The 22476-nt window shown below is 39.4% G+C and overlaps 1 protein-coding gene across 1 annotated transcript in view; it reads right to left on the bottom strand.

Annotated features, from left to right (window-relative positions):
• HYCC2 (hyccin PI4KA lipid kinase complex subunit 2) overlaps window positions 1–22476 on the bottom strand; it is a 346768-nt gene that overhangs the window by 172698 nt on the left and 151594 nt on the right. The window contains exons 3-4 of the mRNA XM_053713298.1: window positions 13650–13727; window positions 13020–13121 (exon numbers count right to left, since the gene is read on the bottom strand). Of these exons, the coding sequence (XP_053569273.1) occupies window positions 13020–13121; window positions 13650–13700 (153 nt within the window). The 5' untranslated portion in view covers window positions 13701–13727. The remainder of the gene's footprint in view (window positions 1–13019; window positions 13122–13649; window positions 13728–22476) is intronic.

Genomic DNA, 22476 nt, shown 5'->3' with positions numbered 1-22476 from the left:
ACATAAGCAGAAGATTCAAACTGAAACCACTGCCTGAAGTACTTTTCTACCAAAAACTGCTTCAGAAGAAGAAAACACATCAAAATGGTAGAATTTAATAAAAGTATGCAAAGAGGACCAAGTTGCTGCTTTGCAAATCTGATCAACCGAAGCTTCATTCCTAAACGCCCAGGAAGTAGAAACTGACCTAGTAGAATGAGCTGTAATCCTTCGAGGCGGAGTTTTACCCGACTCGACATAGGCATGATGAAATAAAGATTTCAACCAAGATGCCAAAGAAATGGCAGAAGCTTTCTGGCCTTTTCTAGAACCGGAAAAGATAACAAATAGACTAGAAGTCTTTCGGAAAGACTTAGTAGCTTCAACATAATAATACAAAGCTCTAACAGCATCCAAAGAATGCAATGATTTCTCCTTAGAATTCATAGGATTAGGACATAATGAAGGAACCACAATTTCTCTACTAATGTTGTTAGAATTCACAACCTTAGGTAAAAAATTCAAAAGAAGTTTGCAGCACCGCCTTATCCTGATGAAAAATCAGAAAAGGAGACTCACAAGAAAGAGCAGATAATTCAGAGACTCTTCTGGCAGAAGAGATGGCCAAAAGAAACAAAACTTTCCAAGAAAGTAATTTAATGACCAAAGAATACATGGGTTCAAAAGGAGGAGCTTGAAGAGCCCCCAGAACCAAATTCAAACTCCAAGGAGGAGAAATTGACTTAATGACAGGTTTAATACGAACCAAAGCTTGTACAAAACAATGAATATCAGGAAGATTAGCAATCTTTCTGTGAAAAAGAACAGAAAGAGCAGAGATTTGTCCTTTCAAGGAACTTGCGGACAAACCTTTATCTAAACCATCCTGAAGAAACTGAAAAATTCTCGGTATTCAAAAAGAATGCCAAGAAAAATGATGAGAAAGACACTAAGAAATATAAGTCTTCCAGACTCTATAATATATCTCTCTAGATACAGATTTACGAGCCCGTCACATAGTATTAATCACAGAGTCAGAGAAACCTCTTTGACCAAGAATCAAGCGTTCAAACTCCATACCTTAAAATTTAAGGATTTGAGATCCTGATGGAAGAAAGGACCTTGCGACAGAAAGTCTGGTCTTAACGGAAGAGTCCACAGCTGGCAAGAGGCCATCCGGACAAGATCTGCATACCAAAACCTGTGAGGCCATGCTGGAGCTACCAGCAAGACAAACGAGCATTCCTTAGAATCTTGGAGAATACTCTTGGAAGAAGAACTAGAGGCGGAAAGATATAGGCAGGATTATACTTCCAAGGAAGTGATAATGCATCCACTGCCCCCGCCCGAGGATCCCGGGATCCGGACAGATACCAGGGAAGTTTCTTGTTTAGATGAGAAGCCATCAGATCTATTTCTGGGAGTTCCCACATTTGAACAATCTGAAGAAATACCTCTGGGTGAAGAGACCATTCGCCCGGATGCAACGTTTGGTGACTGAGATAATCCGCTTCCCAATTGTCTATACCTGGGATATGAACCGCAGAGATTAGACAGGAGCTGGATTCCGCCCAAACCAAAATTCGAGAAACTTCTTTCATAGCCAGAGGACTGTGAGTCCCTCCTTGATGATTGATGTATGCCACAGTTGTGACATTGTCTATCTGAAAACAAATGAACAACTCTCTCTTCAGAAGAGGCCAAGACTGAAGAGCTCTGAAAATTGCACGGAGTTCCAAAATATTGATCGGTAATCTCACCTCCTGAGATTCCCAAACCCCTTGTGCCGTCAGAGACCCCCACACAGCTCCCCAACCTGTAAGACTTGCATCTGTTGAGATTATAGTCCAGGTCGGAAGAACAAAGAAGCCCCCTGAACTAAACGATGGTGATCTGTCCACCACATCAGAGAGTGTCGTATAATCGGTTTAAAGATATTAATTGAGATATCTTTGTGTAATCCCTGCACCATTGGTTCAGCATACAGAGCTGAAGAGGTCGCATGTGAAAACGAGCAAAGGAGATCGCATCCGATGCGACAGTCATAAGACCTAAAATTTCCATGCATAAGGCTACCAAAGGGAATGATTGTGACTGAAGGTTTTGACAAGCTGATATCAATGTTAGACTTCTCTTGTCTGACAAAGACAGAGCCATAGACACTGAATCTATCTGGAAACCTAAAAAGGTTACCCTTGTCTGAGGAATCAATGAACTTTTTGGTAAATTGATCCTCCAACCATGAACTTGAAGAAACAACACAAGTCGATTCGTATGAGATTCTGCGAAAATGTGAAGACTGAGCAAGTAACAAGATATCGTCCAAAATAAGGAAATACCACAATACCCTGTTCTCTGATTACAGACAGAAGGGCACCGAGAACCTTTGAAAAAATTCTTGGAGCTGATGCTAGGCCAAACGGTAGAGCCACAAAACTGGTAATGCTTGTCTAAAAAGAGAATCTCAGAAACTAAAAGTGATCTGGATGAATCGGAATATGCAGATATGCATCCTGTAAATCTATTGTAGACATATAATGCCCTTGCTAAACAAAAGGCAGGATAGTCCTACAGTTACCATCTTGAATGTTGGTATCCTTACATAACGATTCAATATTGATAGATCCGGAACTGGTCTGAAGGAATTGACCTTCTTTGGTACAATGAAGAGATAGAATAAAACCCCAGCCCCTGTTCCAGAACTGGAACTGGCATAATTACTCCAGCCAACTCTAGATCTGAAAAAAAAATTTCAGAAATGCTGAGCCTTTGCTGGGTTTACTGGGACACGGGAAAGAAAAAAATCTCTTTGCAGGAGGCCTTAACTTGAAGCCAATTCTGTACCTTTCTGAAACAATGTTCTGAAACCAGAGATTGTAAACGGAATTGATCCAAATTTCTTTGAAGAAAACTTAATCTGCCCCATACCAGCTGAGCTGGAATGAGGGCCGCACCTTCATGGGTACTTAGGAGCTGGCTTTGGGTTTCTATAAGGCTTGGATATATTCCAAACTGGAAATGGTTTCCAAACTGATACCGCTCCTGAGGATGAAGGATCAGGCTTTTGTTCCTTGTTGTGAGGAAAGGAACGAAAACGATTATTAGACCTAAATTTACCTTAGATTTTTTATCCTTTGGTAAAAAAGTTCCCTTCCCTCCAGTAACAGTTGAGATAATAGAATCCAACTGAGAACCGAATAATTTATTACCCTGGAAAGAAAGGGATAGCAAAGTAGACTTATAAGACATATCAGCATTCCAAGTTTTAAGCCATAAAGCTCTTCTAGCTAAAATAGCTAGAGACATATACCTGACATCAACTCTAATAATATCAAAAGATGGTATCACAAATAAAATTATTAGCATGTTATAGAATAATAATAATGCTATAAAATTATGATCTGTTACTTGTTGCGCTAAAGCTTCTAACCAAAAAGTTGAAGCTGCAGCAACATCCGCTAAAAATATAGCAGGAGTAGAGACAGCCCCATTAACCTTAGGGATTTTGTCCCAAAAACTCTAATCTGTCAGATGGCACAGGATATAATTGCTTAAAACGTTTTAGAAGGAGTAAATGAATTACCCAAATTATTCCATTCCCTGGAAATTACTTCAGAAATAGCACCAGGGAGAGAAAACACTTCTGGAATAACTACAGGAGATTTAAAAACCTTATTTAAACGTTTAGATTTAGTATCAAGAGGACCAGAATCCTCTATTTCTAATGCAATTAATAATTCTTTAAGTAAAGAACGAATAAATTCCATCTTGAACAAATACAAAGATTTATCAGCATCAACCTCTGAGACAGAAACCTCTGAACCAGAAGAACCATTATCAGTATCAGAATGATGATGTTCATTTAAAAATTCATCTGAAAAAAGAGAAGTTTTAAAAGACTTTTATGTATACTAGAAGGAGAAATAACAGACATAGCCTTCTTAATGGATTTAAAAATAAAATCTCTTATGTTATCAGGAACACTCTGAGAATTAGATGTTGACGGAACAGCAACAGGTAATGTAACAGTACTAAAGGAAATTTTATCTGCATTAATAAGTTTGTCATGACATGCAATACAAACAACAGCTGGAGAAACAGATACCAAAAGTTTATAGCAGATACACTCAGCTTGGTAGCTCCAGCACCGGGCAGCGATTTTCCTGAAGTATCTTCTGACTCAGTTGCAACGTGGAACATCTTGCAATATGTAATAGAAAAAACAACATATAAAGCAAAATTGATCAAATTCCTTAAATGACAGTTTCAGGAATGGGAAAAAAATGCCAGTGAACAAGCTTCTAGCAACCAGAAGCAATAAATAATGAGACTTAAATAATGTGGAGACAAAAATGACGCCCATATTTTTTAGCGCCAAATAAGAAGCCCACATTATTTGGCGCCTAAATGCTTTTGGCGCCAAAAATGACGCCACATCCGGAACTCCGACACTTTTGACGCAAAAAAACGTCAAAAAATGACGCAACAGAAAAAAAATTTTGCGCCAAAAAAGTCCGCGCCAAGAATGACGCAATAAAATGAAGCATTTTCAGCCCCCGCGAGCCTAACAGCCCACAGGGAAAAAGTCAAATTTTTTAAGGTAAGAAAAAATGATTGATTCAAATGCATTATCCCAAATATGAAACTGACTGTCTGAAAATAAGGAATGTTGAACATCCTGAGTCAAGGCAAATAAATGTTTGAATACATATATTTAGAACTTTATAAAAAAGTGCCTAACCATAGCTTAGAGTGTCACAGAAAATAAGCTTACTTACTTACCCCAGGACACTCATCTACATGTTGTAGAAAGCCAAACCAGTACTGAAACGAAAATCAGCAGAGGTAATGGTATATATATAAGAGTATATAGTCGATCTGAAAAGGGAGGTAAGAGATGAATCTCTACGACCGATAACAGAGAACCTATGAAATAGACCCCGTAGAAGGAGATCATTGCATTCAAATAGGCAATACTCTCATCCCTCTGACATTCACTGCACGCTGAGAGGAAAACCGGGCTCCAACCTGCTGCGGAGCGCATATCAACGTAGAATCTAGCACAAACTTACTTCACCACCTCCATAGGAGGCAAAGTTTGTAAAACTGATTTGTGGGTGTGGTGAGGGGTGTATTTATAGGCATTTTAAGGTTTGGGAAACTTTGCCCCTCCTGGTAGGAATGTATATCCCATACGTCACTAGCTCATGGACTCTTGCTAATTACATGAAAGAAAGACAGTTAGTGACACGGGTTTGCAAGGAAGAAGATAGGTCTGGTGCAGAGAAGTAGATTTGGATGCAATCGGCATACAAAGGGTATTGAAACCCATGGGACGTTATTAAGGAACCTAAAGATTATGTGTAGATTGAGAAGAGAAGGGGACCAAGGACAGAGCCTTGTGGTACCCCAATAGAAAGTGGTAACGGGGCAGAGGATGCCCCAGAGAAGGCTACACTAAAGGTACGGTTAGACAGATAGGAAGAGAAACACTAGAGAGCCGTGTCGCAAATGCCGAATGATTGGAGGGGTTGGAGGAAAAGAGAGTGGTTGACAGCATCAAAGGCTGCAGACAGATCAAGGAGGATAAGCAGAGAGAAGTGGCCTTTGGATTTTGCTGTAAGTAGGTCGTTGGTAACCTTAACAATTGCTGTCTCAGTGGAGTGGTGGGGCCGAAATCCAGATTGCAGTGAGTCCAGGAGGGAGTTTAGTGTAAGGAAATGGGGTAGACTAGCTTCTCTAGAAGCTTCTAGACAAGAGGGAGTAGGGAAATAGGGCGGTAGTTGGATGGGGAGGTTGGGTCGAGAGAAGGTTTTTTTGAGGATCGGTGTGACCAGTCCGTGTTTAAGAGATGAGGGAAATAACATAATTTATGCTTACCTGATAAATTCCTTTCTCCTGTAGTGTAGTCAGTCCACGGGTCATCATTACTTATGGGATATTAACTCCTCCCCAACAGGAAGTGCAAGAGGATCACCCAAGCAGAGCTGCTATATAGCTCCTCCCCTCTACGTCACACCCAGTCATTCGACCGAGAACCAAACGAGAAAGGAGAAACTATAGGGTGCAGTGGTGACTGGAGTATAATTAAAAACTTTAGACCTGCCTTAAAAAAACAGGGCGGGCCGTGGACTGACTACACTACAGGAGAAAGGAATTTATCAGGTAAGCATAAATTATGTTTTCTCCTGTTAAGTGTAGTCAGTCCACGGGTCATCATTACTTATGGGATACCAATACCAAAGCTAAGTACACGGATGACGGGAGGGACAGGCAGGATCTCTATACGGAAGGAACCACTGCCTGAAGAACCTTTCTCCCAAAAACAGCCTCCGAAGAAGCAAAAGTGTCAAATTTGTAAAATTTGGAAAAAGTATGAAGAGAAGACCAAGTTGCAGCCTTGCAAATCTGTTCAACAGAGGCCTCGTTCTTAAAGGCCCAAGTGGAAGCCACAGCTCTAGTAGAATGAGCTGTAATCCTTTCAGGAGGTTGCTGTCCAGCAGTCTCATAGGCTAAGCGTATTATGCTACGAAGCCAAAAGGATAGAGAGGTAGCAGATGCTTTTTGACCTCTCCTCTGTCCAGAATAAACGACAAAAAGGGAAGAAGTTTGTCGAAAATCTTTAGTTGCCTGTAAATAAAATTTCAGGGCACGGACTACATCTAGATTGTGCAGAAGTCGTTCCTTCTTTGAAGAAGGGTTAGGACACAATGATGGAACAACAATCTCTTGATTGATATTCTTGTTAGTGACTACCTTAGGTAAGAACCCAGGTTTAGTACGCAGAACTACCTTATCTGAATGAAAAATCAGATACGGAGAATCACAATGTAAGGCTGATAATTCAGAGACTCTACGAGCCGAGGAAATAGCCATTAAAAACAGAACTTTCCAAGATAACAGCTTGATATCAATGGAGTGAAGGGGTTCAAACGGAACACCTTGTAAAACGTTAAGAACTAAGTTTAAGCTCCACGGCGGAGCAACAGATTTAAACACAGGCTTAATCCTGGCCAAAGCCTGACAAAAAGCCTGAACGTCTGGAACTTCTGACAGACGCTTGTGTAAAAGAATGGACAGAGCTGAGATCTGTCCCTTTAACGAACTAGCAGATAAACCCTTTTCTAAACCTTCTTGTAGAAAAGACAATATCCTAGGAATCCTAACCTTACTCCATGAGTAACCCTTGGATTCGCACCAGTGTAAGTATTTACGCCATATCTTATGGTAAATTTTCCTGGTAACAGGTTTCCTAGCCTGTATTAAGGTATCAATTACTGGCTCCGAAAATCCACGCTTTGATAAAATTAAGCGTTCAATTTCCATGCAGTCAGCTTCAGAGAAATTAGATTTTGATGTTTGAAAGGACCCTGAATTAGAAGGTCCTGTCTCATAGGCAGAGAGCAAGGTGGACAGGATGACATGTCCACTAGATCAGCATACCAGGTCCTGCGTGGCCACGCAGGCGCTATTAGAATCACTGATGCTTTCTCCTGTTTGATCCTGGCAATCAAACGAGGAAGCATCGGGAAGGGTGGAAACACATAAGCCATCCTGAAGGTCCAAGGTGCTGTCAAGGCATCTATCAGGACCGCTCCCGGGTCCCTGGACCTGGACCCGTAACGAGGAAGCTTGGCGTTCCGGCGAGACGCCATGAGATCCATATCTGGTTTGCCCCAACGTCGAAGTATTTGGGCAAAGACCTCCGGATGAAGTTCCCACTCCCCCGGATGAAAAGTCTGGCGACTTAGGAAATCCGCCTCCCAGTTGTCCACTCCTGGGATGTGGATCGCTGACAGGTGGCAAGAGTGAGACTCTGCCCAGCGAATTATCTTTGATACTTCCATCATCGCTAAGGAACTTCTTGTCCCTCCCTGATGGTTGATGTAAGCCACAGTCGTGATGTTGTCCGACTGAAACCTGATAAACCTCAGAGTTGCTAACTGAGGCCAAGCCAGAAGGGCATTGAGAACTGCTCTCAATTCCAGAATGTTTATTGGAAGGAGACTCTCCTCTTGAGTCCATGATCCCTGAGCCTTCAGGGAATTCCAGACAGCGCCCCAACCTAGAAGGCTGGCGTCTGTAGTTACAATTGTCCAGTCTGGCCTGCTGAAGGGCATCCCCCTGGACAGATGTGGCCGAGAAAGCCACCATAGAAGAGAATCTCTGGTCTCCTGATCCAGATACAGCGTAGGGGACAAATCTGAGTAATCCCCATTCCACTGACTTAGCATGCACAATTGCAGCGGTCTGAGGTGCAGGCGTGCAAAAGGAACTATGTCCATTGCCGCTACCATTAAGCCGATTACCTCCATGCATTGAGCCACTGACGGGTGGAATGAAGGGCACGGCAAGCATTTAGAAGCTTTGTTAACCTGTCCTCTGTCAGGTAAATTTTCATTTCTACAGAATCTATAAGAGTCCCCAAGAAGGGAACTCTTGTGAGTGGTAAGAGAGAACTCTTCTCCTCGTTTACTTTCCACCCATGTGATCTTAGAAATGCCAGTACTAACTCTGTATGAGACTTGGCAGTTTGAAAGCTTGACGCTTGTATCAGAATGTCGTCTAGGTACGGAGCTACCGAAATTCCTCGCGGTCTTAGTACCGCCAGAAGAGAGCCCAGAACCTTTGTAAAGATTCTTGGAGCCGTACAAACTGGTAATGCTTGTCTAGGAAGGCAAACCTTAGATACCGGTAATGTTCTCTGTGAATCGGTATGTGAAGGTAAGCATCCTTTAAATCCACTGTGGTCATGTACTGACCTCTTTGGATCATGGGTAAGATTGTCCGAATAGTTTCCATCTTGAATGATGGAACTCTTAGGAATTTGTTTAGGATCTTTAAATCCAATATTGGTCTGAAGGTTCCCTCTTTTTTGGGAACCACAAACAGATTTGAGTAAAACCCTTGTCCGTGTTCCGACCACGGAACTGGATGGATCACTCCCATTAGTAAAAGGTCTTGTACACAGCGTAGAAACGCCTCTTTCTTTATCTGGTTTGTTGACAACCTTGAAAGGTGAAATCTCCCTTGTGGAGGAGAAGCTTTGAAGTCCAGAAGATATCCCTGAGATATGATCTCCAACGCCCAGGGATCCTGGACATCTCTTGCCCAAGCCTGGGCGAAGAGAGAGAGTCTGCCCCCCACTAGATCCGTTACCGGATCGGGGGCCCTCACTTCATGCTGTCTTAGGGGCAGCAGCAGGCTTTCTGGCCTGCTTGCCCTTGTTCCAGGCCTGGTTAGGTTTCCAGCCTTGTCTGTAGCGAGCAACAGCTCCTTCCTGTTTTGGAGCAGAGGAAGTTGATGCTGCTCCTGCCTTGAAATTACGAAAGGCACGAAAATTAGACTGTCTAGCCCTGGGTTTGGCTCTGTCTTGAGGCAGGGCATGGCCTTTACCTCCCGTAATATCAGCGATAATTTCTTTCAAACCGGGCCCGAATAAAGTCTGCCCCTTGAAAGGTATGTTAAGTAGTTTCGATTTAGAAGTTACATCAGCTGACCAGGATTTTAGCCACAGCGCTCTGCGTGCCTGAATGGCGAATCCGGAATTCTTAGCCGTAAGTTTAGTTAAATGTACTACGGCATCAGAAATAAATGAATTAGCTAGCTTAAGGGTTTTAAGCTTAAGTGAAATCTCATCTAATGTCGCTGAGTCAAGGGTCTCTTCCAGAGACTCAAACCAAAATGCTGCCGCAGCCGTGACAGGCGCAATGCATGCAAGGGGTTGTAATATAAAACCTTGTTGAACAAACATTTTCTTAAGGTAACCCTCTAACTTTTTATCCATTGGATCTGAAAAGGCACAGCTATCCTCCACCGGGATAGTGGTACGCTTAGCTAAAGTAGAAACTGCTCCCTCCACCTTAGGGACCGTTTGCCATAAGTCCCGTGTGGTGGCGTCTATTGGAAACATTTTTCTGAATATAGGAGGGGGTGAGAAAGGCACACCGGGTCTGTCCCACTCCTTAGTAATAATTTCAGTAAGTCTCTTAGGTATAGGAAAAACGTCAGTACTCGTCGGTACCGCAAAATATTTATCCAACCTACACATTTTCTCTGGGATTGCAACTGTGTTACAATCATTCAGAGCCGCTAACACCTCCCCTAGCAATACACGGAGGTTTTCCAGCTTCAACTTAAAATTTGAAATGTCTGAATCCAATTTATTTGGATCAGATCCGTCACCCGCAGAATGAAGCTCTCCGTCCTCATGCTCTGCGTATTGTGACGCAGTATCAGACATGGTCCTAGCATTATCAGTATACTCTGTTCTCATCCCAGAGTGATCTCGTTTACCTCTAAGTTCTGGCAATTTAGACAAAACTTCAGTCATAACATTAGCCATGTCTTGTAAAGTGATTTGTAATGGCCGCCCTGATGTACTTGGCGTTACAATATCACGCACCTCCTGAGCGGGAGATGCAGGTACTGACACGTGAGGCAAGTTAGTCGGCATAACTTCCCCCTCGTTGTCTGGTGAATGTTGCTTAACATGTACAGATTGACTTTTATTTAAAGTAGCATCAATGCAATTAGTACATAAATTTCTATTGGGCTCCACCTTGGCTTTTGAACATATTGCACAAAGAGTTTCCTCTGTGTCAGACATGTTTAAACAAACTAGCAATTAGACTAGCAAGCTTGGAAATACTTTTCAACTAAATTTACAAGCAATATGTAAAAACGTTACTGTGCCTTTAAGAAGCACACAAAAAACTGACACAGTTGAATAAAAATGAACCGGATTAGTTATATAAACCAAATTTAGCAAAGGATTGCACACATTAGCAATGGATGATTAACCCTTAATATCAGAAAAAAACGTATAACAATTGACAATATAAGCGTTTTTATCACAGTCAAGCACAGTCTCACAGGTCTGCTGTGAGTGATTACCTCCCTCAAAACTAGTTTTGAAGACCCCTGAGCTCTGTGGAGACGTCCTGGATCATGCAGGGAGAAAAAGACAGACTGTGACTGAATTTCTGATGCGTAGTAAAAGTGCCAAAATAGGCCCCTCCCACTCACACTACAACAGTGAGGGAAGCTCAGTAAACTGTTTTAATTTAAAACAACGACAGCCATGTGGAAAATAAAGCCCAAAACAATTTTCACCAAGTACCTCAGATAATTAAACGATTTAACATGCCAGTAAACGTTTAAAATCTAATATATGAAATGTCATTAAAAAGCCTGCTGCTAGTCGCTCACACTGCAAGTTAGGCTAAAAGTTATATGCATACAGTATTTTCCCAGTGAAGTGCCATTCCCCAGAAATACTTAAGTGTAAACATATATACATGTCAGCCTGATACCAGTTGCTACTACTGCATTTAAGGCTGTACTTACATTATATCGGTATTAGCAGTATTTTCAAAGTCAATTCCATTCCTTAGAAAATAATATACTGCAACATACCTCTTTGCAGGTGAACCTGCCCGCTGTCTCTGATCTGAAGTTACCTTACTCCTCAGAATGGCCGAGAACAGCAAACGGATCTTAGTTACGTCCGCTAAGATCATATACAAAAACTCAGGTAGATTCTTCTTCAAATTCTGCCTGAGAAGGAAACAACACACTCCGGTGTCGTTTAAAATAACAAACTTTTGATTGAAGATATAAAAAACTAAGTTTAATCACCACAGTCCTCTCACACATCCTATCTATTAGTTGGGTGCAAGAGAATGACTGGGTGTGACGTAGAGGGGAGGAGCTATATAGCAGCTCTGCTTGGGTGATCCTCTTGCACTTCCTGTTGGGGAGGAGTTAATATCCCATAAGTAATGATGACCCGTGGACTGACTACACTTAACAGGAGAAATACCAGTGCTGAGGGAGAGGATGAAGATGTGTGTGAGTATAGGGGTAAGGGTAGAAGAGAGGGCAGGGAGTAGCTTGAGGGGATGGGGTCGAGGGGAAAGGTAGTAAAGTGAGAGGATAGCATAAGGACAGAAACTTCATCCTTTGTAACAAGGGCAAAAGAGATACATTTATGGCTATATGGGTTTTGGATGATAGTGAGGTTTTGAGGGGGTTTGAGACCGGTAGCATGTTGAGAGCTGATATAATTTCTGATGGAGTCTATTTTGTTATTGAAGTAGCTGGCAAAATCTTGAGCTGAGAAGTTGCAGTAGGAGGTGGTGGGCGGATAATAGCATTTAACGTGGAGAACAGACGTTTTGGGTTTGAAGAAAGAGTAGAGTTAAGAGTGGCGAAATAATGTTGCTTATATAGATTAAAGGGCAGAATAGTAAGAACTTGTAGAGAAGAAAGTCAGCTGAACTCCAAGATTTTCTCCAGTGTCGCTCAGCAGTACGGGAACATCTGCATAGATACCGTGTTAGAGGAGTGTGCCAGGGATTAGGATGAGTGTATGATTTCCGAGCTATGTTAGGTGGGGCCAGATTGTCAAGGACCGATGTAATGGAGTTATATAGTGGCAGATAGATTCATCAGGGCAGGAAAAGGAGGGGATGGAAGAGAGGAGAGATCCAAGAGAGCTAGCCAGCTGTTTCTAATCTAATGACTTGATGCTTCTGTGAAGTTTGGTGTGAGGGGTAAAAGTAGGGTGAGTTGTAGGGAGGGATGTGATATTACAAGTGAGGAGATGATTCGTGATCCGTAAAAGCTTTAACAACAAAGGTTATATGGGGTTTAACTTGCAAATGCAAGGAGACTCATATGCCGCTCAAACCAGCAATCAAGATAAATAAACAACTGGGAGCGACATAATTATAAAACTTAACATTTATTATATGCAAGAACAAAAAAGTAGGCAACCATCCCACATAACTGCAGAGCAGCTTAGTAAAAGGGTAAGCTGACAGCACAAGCTTACACGTTTCAGCTGAAAGCCATAACACTGCCTAGCAACAATGCATTACAAAAATATTAAATATTAAAATGATTAAAAAAAACTATTCTCTTTTGAAATACACATAACTTAAGACCTTGGATAATGTGTCCTAAATAGTAATAGTAATGATTGTGTAGCATAGGCTGGGGTTTGTTTTGTTGTTGGACTGGTTTACAAATCTCACCTCGTTATTTGGGTCTTGAATCACTTTATACAAAGCAGAAACAAGCGTCTTCTTGCGATGGAGAGTTGCAGCATAAGCAGGGAGCTGAGTTTCAGGTAATACCTAGTGAAAAAAAGAAAAATGTAACTCAACATGTACCAATTTTTTGGACTTAACTGCCCTTTAGATATGCACATGGGTAGAAATACCATAAAATCACAATGGCCTTGAGAACAATCAAACATTATTAAAAAAAAATAAACAATAAAGAGAACTTAAAGAAGTGAGTTAAATAAAGGTTTCAGAACAAGCCTATTATTAACATTGTAAAAACAAAACAAAAATATATTGTAGTTAGGTATATGTGAGAACTGTTAATCCGCAATATATATCTCCTCAAACGAATGGCACAGAATATGGAAACAGGGGGAAGTTTCCCCTACATATATAAAGATCTAAAAAGAGAAACAAAAAAACACAATAATTCTTGCAGGGAAATTTCTGTTTTACATAAATAATATTTTTATAAGAGCACTGCTTTTCTCATTTGTTCTATTTCAAATAGTTTTTCATCAGTCTATAGTACATATTTCTTTAAAATCAAATTGGAATTTTCGATTTGTTCAAATAAGTAATGCTATAAATCCTAACCTTGTATTCGGAGAGCCATTCGTCCACTACACCACGTTCAGATCCCAGCATCTTCTTTCCAGGACCACTATTCTCTCACTAAAAAGAAACAGATCAGGTTACAGGTTAGCAATGCAAAATTAGCTCAGTCGTTCTCCAACAAGGCTCAAATCAGGCAGGGTGTTTGCAATGGGTGAGGAATAAGTGGATCACAAAGGAAGAGAAGGCAAAACTGGACAGACTTGTGGGAAATTATTAGAAGCTAAGTAAAAATAAATAAGAAATGGCATGACAAGAGAGTTCGAAACACCAATAGGTAAAAGGATGATGCAAGTGTAGACGAGAATAGAAGAATAGGCGAAAGGGTAGACGCTGAGGTGAAAAGTAACAGAAGATTGTTAGGAAGACCTTAAAGGGACATGAAACCCAAACTTTTTTCTTTCATGATTTAGAAAGAGTATGCAATTTTAAACAACTTTCTAATTTACTTCTATTATATAATTTGTTTAATTATCTTGATATCCTTTGTAGAAAAGCATATCTAAATAGGCTCAGTAGCTGCTGATTGGTGATTTGCTCAGTCATGTGCATTGATATTTCTTCAACAAAGGATACCTAAAGAATAAAGCAAATTAGATAACAGAAGTAAATTGGAATGTTGTTTAATATTGTATTTTCTATCTGAATCAGGAAAGAACATTTTTTGGGTTTCAGTGAGTGAGGCATTTAAGCATTAGCAGTTTTGGCAAAATCTATGGAGTAACAGAAGTGGAGTGGGAAAGCCTAAAGCATGAACAGAGTGTAAAGCAATGGGGGAGATATAATAATTTGAGAGGGGAGAGTACAGTGAGGAAATATGGGCACAAAGAGCATAAGGTGGTATTGGGGCAGATGAGTTAGCAAAGGAAGAAGAAAGAGGGTATTAAGGGAAAATAAAAAAGCAGTGATAAATGAAAGACTAAGGTTACATAGGAAAAAGTAGAAGTCTAGTCTGAAAAGATTAGGTGGCTGATGAGGAAAAAACCTGCAGAGAAACACAATGTTTGTTAAAAGTGCAAAAGCAAAAACTGAGGAAAAGAAAGGGAGATTGTGCAATGGGAAGAGGGGGAAGCAAGAGAGAGGAAAAAAGCAAAGTAACATGGCTGAAGTGCAGACATTAGCTAGAAAGGTGATTGGTGAAGAAGGTGAGAAAACAGACAGGAAGGAGATTATTAAAGGAATTCAAGTCAGAAGTCTAAAAAATAAAATCTAAAGTGATCAGCAGAGCATTGCTAAAGAGGATAATCTAGGCTCTCAGTATAAGAAATTAACCAGAGCTTTACATTTCACTGTGGTAGGTGAGAGGTTTATCATGGTTGAACAATAGAAATAATCGCTAACATACAAAAAAACAATAAACCAACATTCCATGTGGTTGAAATACATCTTCCCGGTAACCACTCTTACCCACAGTTACACATGGTTGTATTTAGAGTTTCTCTTTCCTCTGAAACAAATAAACACCACACTATTTTTTTTCTAAAAGTCACAAACATTTTAAAGCATGAACATTCAAACAGTGTATTTAAATAGGATCTGATCATCTGTGAAGAAGGAAATGATGGCAGATATATTTTCTTAGTAAGATGTAAAAGGACATGCTGGCTGGCATCTGGAAACTCCAGGCAGTGTTCTAGCATCTCACCTAACTATACGCAATCTATAATCAATACACAAGACATTATCCATGTTTGTCAGATAAACACTGTCTAGCTCCAATGTAAATAACAGAATTACTGCTTCAGTTTATCACACCTCTCATATTTTACTTTCTGTAGAACAGACTATAACAAGACACTGAACACCTGTCACAGCACTAGATTTAGCAAGAAGTGTTATTTTTGGACAAAAACTGTTGAAGTTTGGAGGAAACAGAAGTTCTGCATGCTGACCACATTCACTCCAGATGTTTTTGTATACTATAGTGGTAAAATTCTATTCTAATGAGTTCTATAAAGTCAGTCCTCAAGCCCTGTCAGAGATACACAGACTGTCAGTGCTCCCACTAAAATGATCTTTTGCAGTAAGACACTAGAGGGCCGTTTTGAGTCATGTGGTCAGTAATGACTGTTTAGAAATAAAGGCTGAGGGTAGGGTGGGGAACGCTAAAATAGGCTAAAATTAGCTGATAGAATGTAAAATTAAAAATTACAAATTTTTTTATTCCATACAATAATTATAATAATAAAAAAGAACAATATACACTGATAGTTGTTCATGGATCCATGTTACAAATGGTAGCAAATTACAGTGTTAGGTAAAATACAATACAATATACTAATAAAAACAATTGTAAATACTGATAAATTCAGTGGCTGATGATATAGCCTTTTATGCTGAGTATCTGTTAAATGATTAACACCTTGGTTGAGTCCAGTAAGTGTAAGATGCTCCTGGTAGATAGTGTAGGGTTAATTGTAATCCAATATTGTGCAGGAGAAAAAAGTAGCAAGATTTGGGTGTGATCAGTGTCCAATACAACAATTTAGAAAAAGTGGTAGAAAAAATGTGTGTTCACTCTATGTGATGAAAAAATGATGATAAAAAATGATGAAATCCCTCCAAAAAAATGTTATAAAAAAATGAAAAAAGGTGAAAAAGGATAAAATAGGATAAAAAAATAGTGTCAATTTCGAAATCCGAAGTGATGTTGGTGATGTCAGTGCAAATCAATCAATCAGTGGTTCAGTATTGATGCAATGTTTTGAAAAAATAAGATTATGCAAAAAGAAAAAATCCTGAAAAAAAGAAAACAAACAATACTCTAATATATGCAATCTGTACAATAGATATATCAGTATTATGCTTACTCAGATCTGTCGACGCGTTTCGGCCATATACCTCTGGCCTTTATCAAGACTGTCAAGAAGTCTTGATAAAGGCCAGAGGTATATGGCCGAAACGCGTCGACAGATCTGAGTAAGCATAATACTGATATATCTATTGTACAGATTGCATATATTAGAGTATTGTTTGTTTTCTTTTTTTCAGGATTTTTTCTTTTTGCATAATCTTATTTTTTCAAAACATTGCATCAATACTGAACCACTGATTGATTGATTTGCACTGACATCACCAACATCACTTCGGATTTCGAAATTGACACTATTTTTTTATCCTATTTTATCCTTTTTCACCTTTTTTCATTTTTTTATAACATTTTTTTGGAGGGATTTCATCATTTTTTATCATCATTTTTTCATCACATAGAGTGAACACACATTTTTTCTACCACTTTTTCTAAATTGTTGTATTGGACACTGATCACACCCAAATCTTGCTACTTTTTTCTCCTGCACAATATTGGATTACAATTAACCCTACACTATCTACCAGGAGCATCTTACACTTACTGGACTCAACCAAGGTGTTAATCATTTAACAGATACTCAGCATAAAAGGCTATATCATCAGCCACTGAATTTATCAGTATTTACAATTGTTTTTATTAGTATATTGTATTGTATTTTACCTAACACTGTAATTTGCTACCATTTGTAACATGGATCCATGAACAACTATCAGTGTATATTGTTCTTTTTTATTATTATAATTATTGTATGGAATAAAAAAATTTGTAATTTTTAATTTTACATTCTATCAGCTAATTTTAGCCTATTTTAGCGTTCCCCACCCTACCCTCAGCCTTCTATTGGCGCTCACCTCTACCTTGCATATATCTTTTACACATTGGGCACGCTAGGGTACCCATCGAGGAGAGCTAGAGGCATCCCCCACCCCCCTTCCCCACCTGTTCTTTGCGCAGGATATACACCACCTTTATTCAAACTGTTTAGAAATAAAGGAACTGAACTCAGGCATACTTGGTTTGAGGCGTCATTCTGTCAAAAAAAGAGAAAAAGTAGTGGAGTATTTTAAAAATGTATGAGGCCACATGAAATCAGCTCTTTCTGGCAGTGTTAGACACTACAGGAAGTGCAGAATTATTAGGCAAGTTGTATTTTTGAGGATTAATTTTATTATTGAACAACAACCATGTTCTCAATGAACCCAAAAAACTCATTAATATCAAAGCTGAATAGTTTTGGAAGTAGTTTTTAGTTTGTTTTTAGTTATAGCTATTTTAGGGGGATATCTGTGTGTGCAGGTGACTATTACTGTGCATAATTATTAGGCAACTTAACAAAAAACAAATATATACCCATTTCAATTATTTATTTTTACCAGTGAAACCAATATAACATCTCAACATTCACAAATATACATTTCTGACATTCAAAAACAAAACAAAAACAAATCAGTGACCAATACAGCCACCTTTCTTTGCAAGGACACTCAGAAGCCTGCCATCCATGGATTCTTTCAGTGTTTTGATCTGTTCACCATCAACATTGCGTGCAGCAGCAACCACAGCCTCCCAGACACTGTTCAGAGAGGTGTACTGTTTTCCCTCCTTGTAAATCTCACATTTGATGATGGACCACAGGTTCTCAATGGGGTTCAGATCAGGTGAACAAGGAGGCCATGTCATTAGATTTTCTTCTTTTATACCCTTTCTTGCCAGCCACGCTGTGGAGTACTTGGACGCGTGTGATGGAGCATTGTCCTGCATGAAAATCATGTTTTTCTTGAAGGATGCAGACTTCTTCCTGTACCACTGCTTGAAGAAGGTGTCTTCCAGAAACTGGCAGTAGGACTGGGAGTTGAGCTTGACTCCATCCTCAACCCGAAAAGGCCCCACAAGCTCATCTTTGATGATACCAGCCCAAACCAGTACTCCACCTCCACCTTGCTGGCGTCTGAGTCGGACTGGAGCTCTCTGCCCTTTACCAATCCAGCCACGGGCCCATCCATCTGGCCCATCAAGACTCACTCTCATTTCATCAGTCCATAAAACCTTAGAAAAATCAGTCTTGAGATATTTCTTGGCCCAGTCTTGACGTTTCAGCTTGTGTGTCTTGTTCAGTGGTGGTCGTCTTTCAGCCTTTCTTACCTTGGCCATGTCTCTGAGTATTGCACACCTTGTGCTTTTGGGCACTCCAGTGATGTTGCAGCTCTGAAATATGGCCAAACTGGTGGCAAGTGGCATCTTGGCAGCTGCACGCTTGACTTTTCTCAGTTCATGAGCAGTTATTTTGCGCCTTGGTTTTTCCACACGCTTCTTGCGACCCTGTTGACTATTTTGAATGAAACGCTTGATTGTTCGATGATCACGCTTCAGAAGCTTTGCAATTTTAAGAGTGCTGCATCCCTCTGCAAGATATCTCACTATTTTTTACTTTTCTGAGCCTGTCAAGTCCTTCTTTTGACCCATTTTGCCAAAGGAAAGGAAGTTGCCTAATAATTATGCACACCTGATATAGGGTGTTGATGTCATTAGACCACACCCCTTCTCATTACAGAGATGCACATCACCTAATATGCTTAATTGGTAGTAGGCTTTCGAGCCTATACAGCTTGGAGTAAGACAACATGCATAAAGAGGATGATGTGGTCAAAATACTCATTTGCCTAATAATTCTGCACTCCCTGTAGAGTAAAATCTCCAAGATATAGATGCAAATCCAAGTAGCTAATCAGGCTTGCATTTATTCAGATGTAAGAATGTCACATACAATCACACCGCATACCATTTATTTTCCCATAAAACAATGTAAAAAACTATCGGCTAGATTTAGAGTTTTGTCGGTAACGACACGCGTAGCTAACGCTTGCTTTTTTTTCCCCGCACCTTTTAAATACCGCTGGTATTTAGAGTTCACAGAAGGGCTGCATTAGGCTCCAAAAAGGGAGCGTACAGGCATATTTACCGCCACTGCAACTCTAAATACCAGCGGTGCTTACGGACGCGGCCAGCTTCAAAAACGTGCTCGTGCACGATTCCCCCATAGGAAACAATGGGGCAGTTTGAGCTGAAAAAAGAACCTAACACCTGCAAAAAAGCAGCGCTCAGCGCCTAACGCAGCTCCATTGTTTCCTATGGGAAAACACTTCCTATGTCTGCACCTAACACCCTAACATGAACCCCGAGTCTAAACACCCCTAACTTTACACTTATTAACCCCTAATCTGCCGCCCCCGCTATCGCTGACACCTGCATATTTTTTAAACCCCTAATCTGCTGCTCCGTACACCGCCGCAACCAACATTATACCTATGCACCCTAAATCTGCTGCCCCTAACACCGCCGACCCCTATATTATATTTATTAACCCCTAATCTGCCGCCCCAACGTTGCCGCCACCTACCTACACTTATTAACCCCTAATCTGCCGACCGGACCTCACCGCTACTCTAATAAAGTTATTAACCCCTAAAGCTAAGTCTAACCCTAACACTAACACCCCCCTAAGTTAAATATAATTTTATTCTAACTAAATAAATTAACTCTTATTAAATAAATTATTCCTATTTAAAGCTAAATACTTACCTGTAAAATAAATCCTAATATAACTACAATATAAATTATAATTATATTGTAGCTATTTTAGGATTAATATTTATTTTACAGGCAACTTTGTATTTATTTTAACCAGGTACAATAGCTATTAAATAGTGAGCAAAGTGAGCGTTAGACCCTTTCCTGACTGACTCTAAATACCAGCGGTAGCCCAAAACGCTGGTTTTGACGGCTAACGCCAAAATCTAGATCTAGGTGTATTAGTGTATTTTATTTATCTCCTTATCCTCCTAGAAAATTAGGTCCCAACCAGTACTCCCTGTATCCTTAATATTTAGCTTTCTGGTCACTGTTTAGCACTCCCTACATTTTTTTTAAACTTTTTCTCTTTATTGAGGTCACAAGTAGTTACAATAAACAAAACAAATAGTGCAGCATAAGAAAAATATATAAACAAGGTAACTGGTCATGGAATTACTCCTTACAACAGCCAAATGCTTTTCCAATTCAATATAGAAAGGAGCAACACAAGAGGGCAGGAGGTGTATTTGTGTTTAAAATGTCTGCCCATCTGTTGAGCTTCTGAAAAAAAATTGCAGGAGAGACAGTCAAGGGAATTTAAAAAAAAGAATAAAAAATATTGGTTTTTATAAAAACACAGTGGTTTGAAACGTTGCTTAAAGGGACACAAAACCAACATTTTCTCTTTCATGATTCAGAGAGAGCCTGCAAATTTAAGCAACTTTCTAATGTACTCCTATTATAATTATTTATTTGTTCTCTTGCTATCTTTATTTGAAAAGCCGGAATGTAAACCATTTTTGGTTCAGCACCTGGGTAGCACGTTCTTATTGGTGGCTAAATGTACCACCAATCAGCAAGCATAGAACATGCAATGTTAAGCAACTTACTAATTTACTCCTATAATCATTTTTTATTAAGAGAGAGAGCTAGGAAACTATTAGGTCTGTTATTTCTCTTTTTTATTTTTAAAACGGTTTGCTTGTGTATAATTCTATTTGTGAACATCTTTTTATTATTAATGCACTGTGCACATTTTTTTGCGTAATAAATCATTCCTTTATTAAGCTTGTTACCTTTGGTATTTGAATATTTGCCCATAGACCCTGCCTACGTTGTTTGGCGCTCTGATATCCAATCCTAAAATTGAATCCACCCTTGGCAACTAGGTGCCAATTTATTAGAGCTGGAGGTCTGTTGCGTTATATAGTTGGGGCTTAGTTATCACCTTTCGGCACAAAAATGATTAACAGACCCTCTCCACTTTAACCAATCTTTCACAGTTTAGCCACTCCAGGCAAGCCTGTGACTTAGTTCAGTGGGTGCAAGGGTTAAGAACACTCTCTAGTCTGTCTTAGACTTAGAAAAAAATTCCCAAACTCCCCTTTAATGACAACCACACTAAACTATCTCTAAGCTGCCACCACTTAAGATTTATTATATGGGAAATAAAGGGACAGTAAAGTCATAATTAGACATTCGTGATTTAGAAAGATAATACAAATTTAAATAACTTTCCAATTTACTTCTGTTATTTAATTTTCTTTCTTCACCTGTTATCCATTGCTGAAAAGTTTATATAGGAAAGCTCAGGAGCAGCAAATAACCTAGGTTCTAGCTGCTGATTGTTGGATGTATATATATATATATATATATATATATATATATATATGTGTGTAAGTGTGTGTGTGTGTATATATATATATATATATATATGTGTAAGTGTGTGTGTGTGTATATATATATATATATATATATATATATATATATATATATATATATATATATATATATATATAAAAAAACATAATTTATGTAAGAACTTACCTGATAAATTCATTTCTTTCATATTAGCAAGAGTCCATGAGCTAGTGACGTATGGGATATACATTCCTACCAGGAGGGGCAAAGTTTCCCAAACCTCAAAATGCCTACAAATACACCCCTCACCACACCCACAAATCAGTTTAACGAATAGCCAAGAAGTGGGGTGATAAGAAAAAAGTGCGAAAGCATAAAAAATAAGGAATTGGAATAATTGTGCTTTATACAAAAAAATCATAACCACCACAAAAAGGGTGGGCCATATGGACTCTTGCTAATATGAAAGAAATTAATTTATCAGGTAAGTTCTTACATAAATTATGTTTTCTTTCATGTAATTAGCAAGAGTCCATGAGCTAGTGACGTATGGGATAATGACTACCCAAGATGTGGATCTTTCCACGCAAGAGTCACTAGAGAGGGAGGGATAAAATAAAGACAGCCAATTCCTGCTGAAAATAATCCACACCCAAAATAAAGTTTAATGAAAAACATAAACAGAAGATTCAAACTGAAACCGCTGCCTGAAGTACTTTTCTACCAAAAACTGCTTCAGAAGAAGAAAATACATCAAAATGGTAGAATTTAGTAAAAGTATGCAAA

This window comes from Bombina bombina, chromosome 1 (genome assembly GCF_027579735.1).
Source record: "Bombina bombina isolate aBomBom1 chromosome 1, aBomBom1.pri, whole genome shotgun sequence".
Taxonomy (NCBI): Eukaryota; Metazoa; Chordata; class Amphibia; order Anura; family Bombinatoridae; genus Bombina; species Bombina bombina.
Note: the sequence above shows the minus strand (reverse complement) of the source record. Positions and strands in the feature narration are given on the sequence as shown.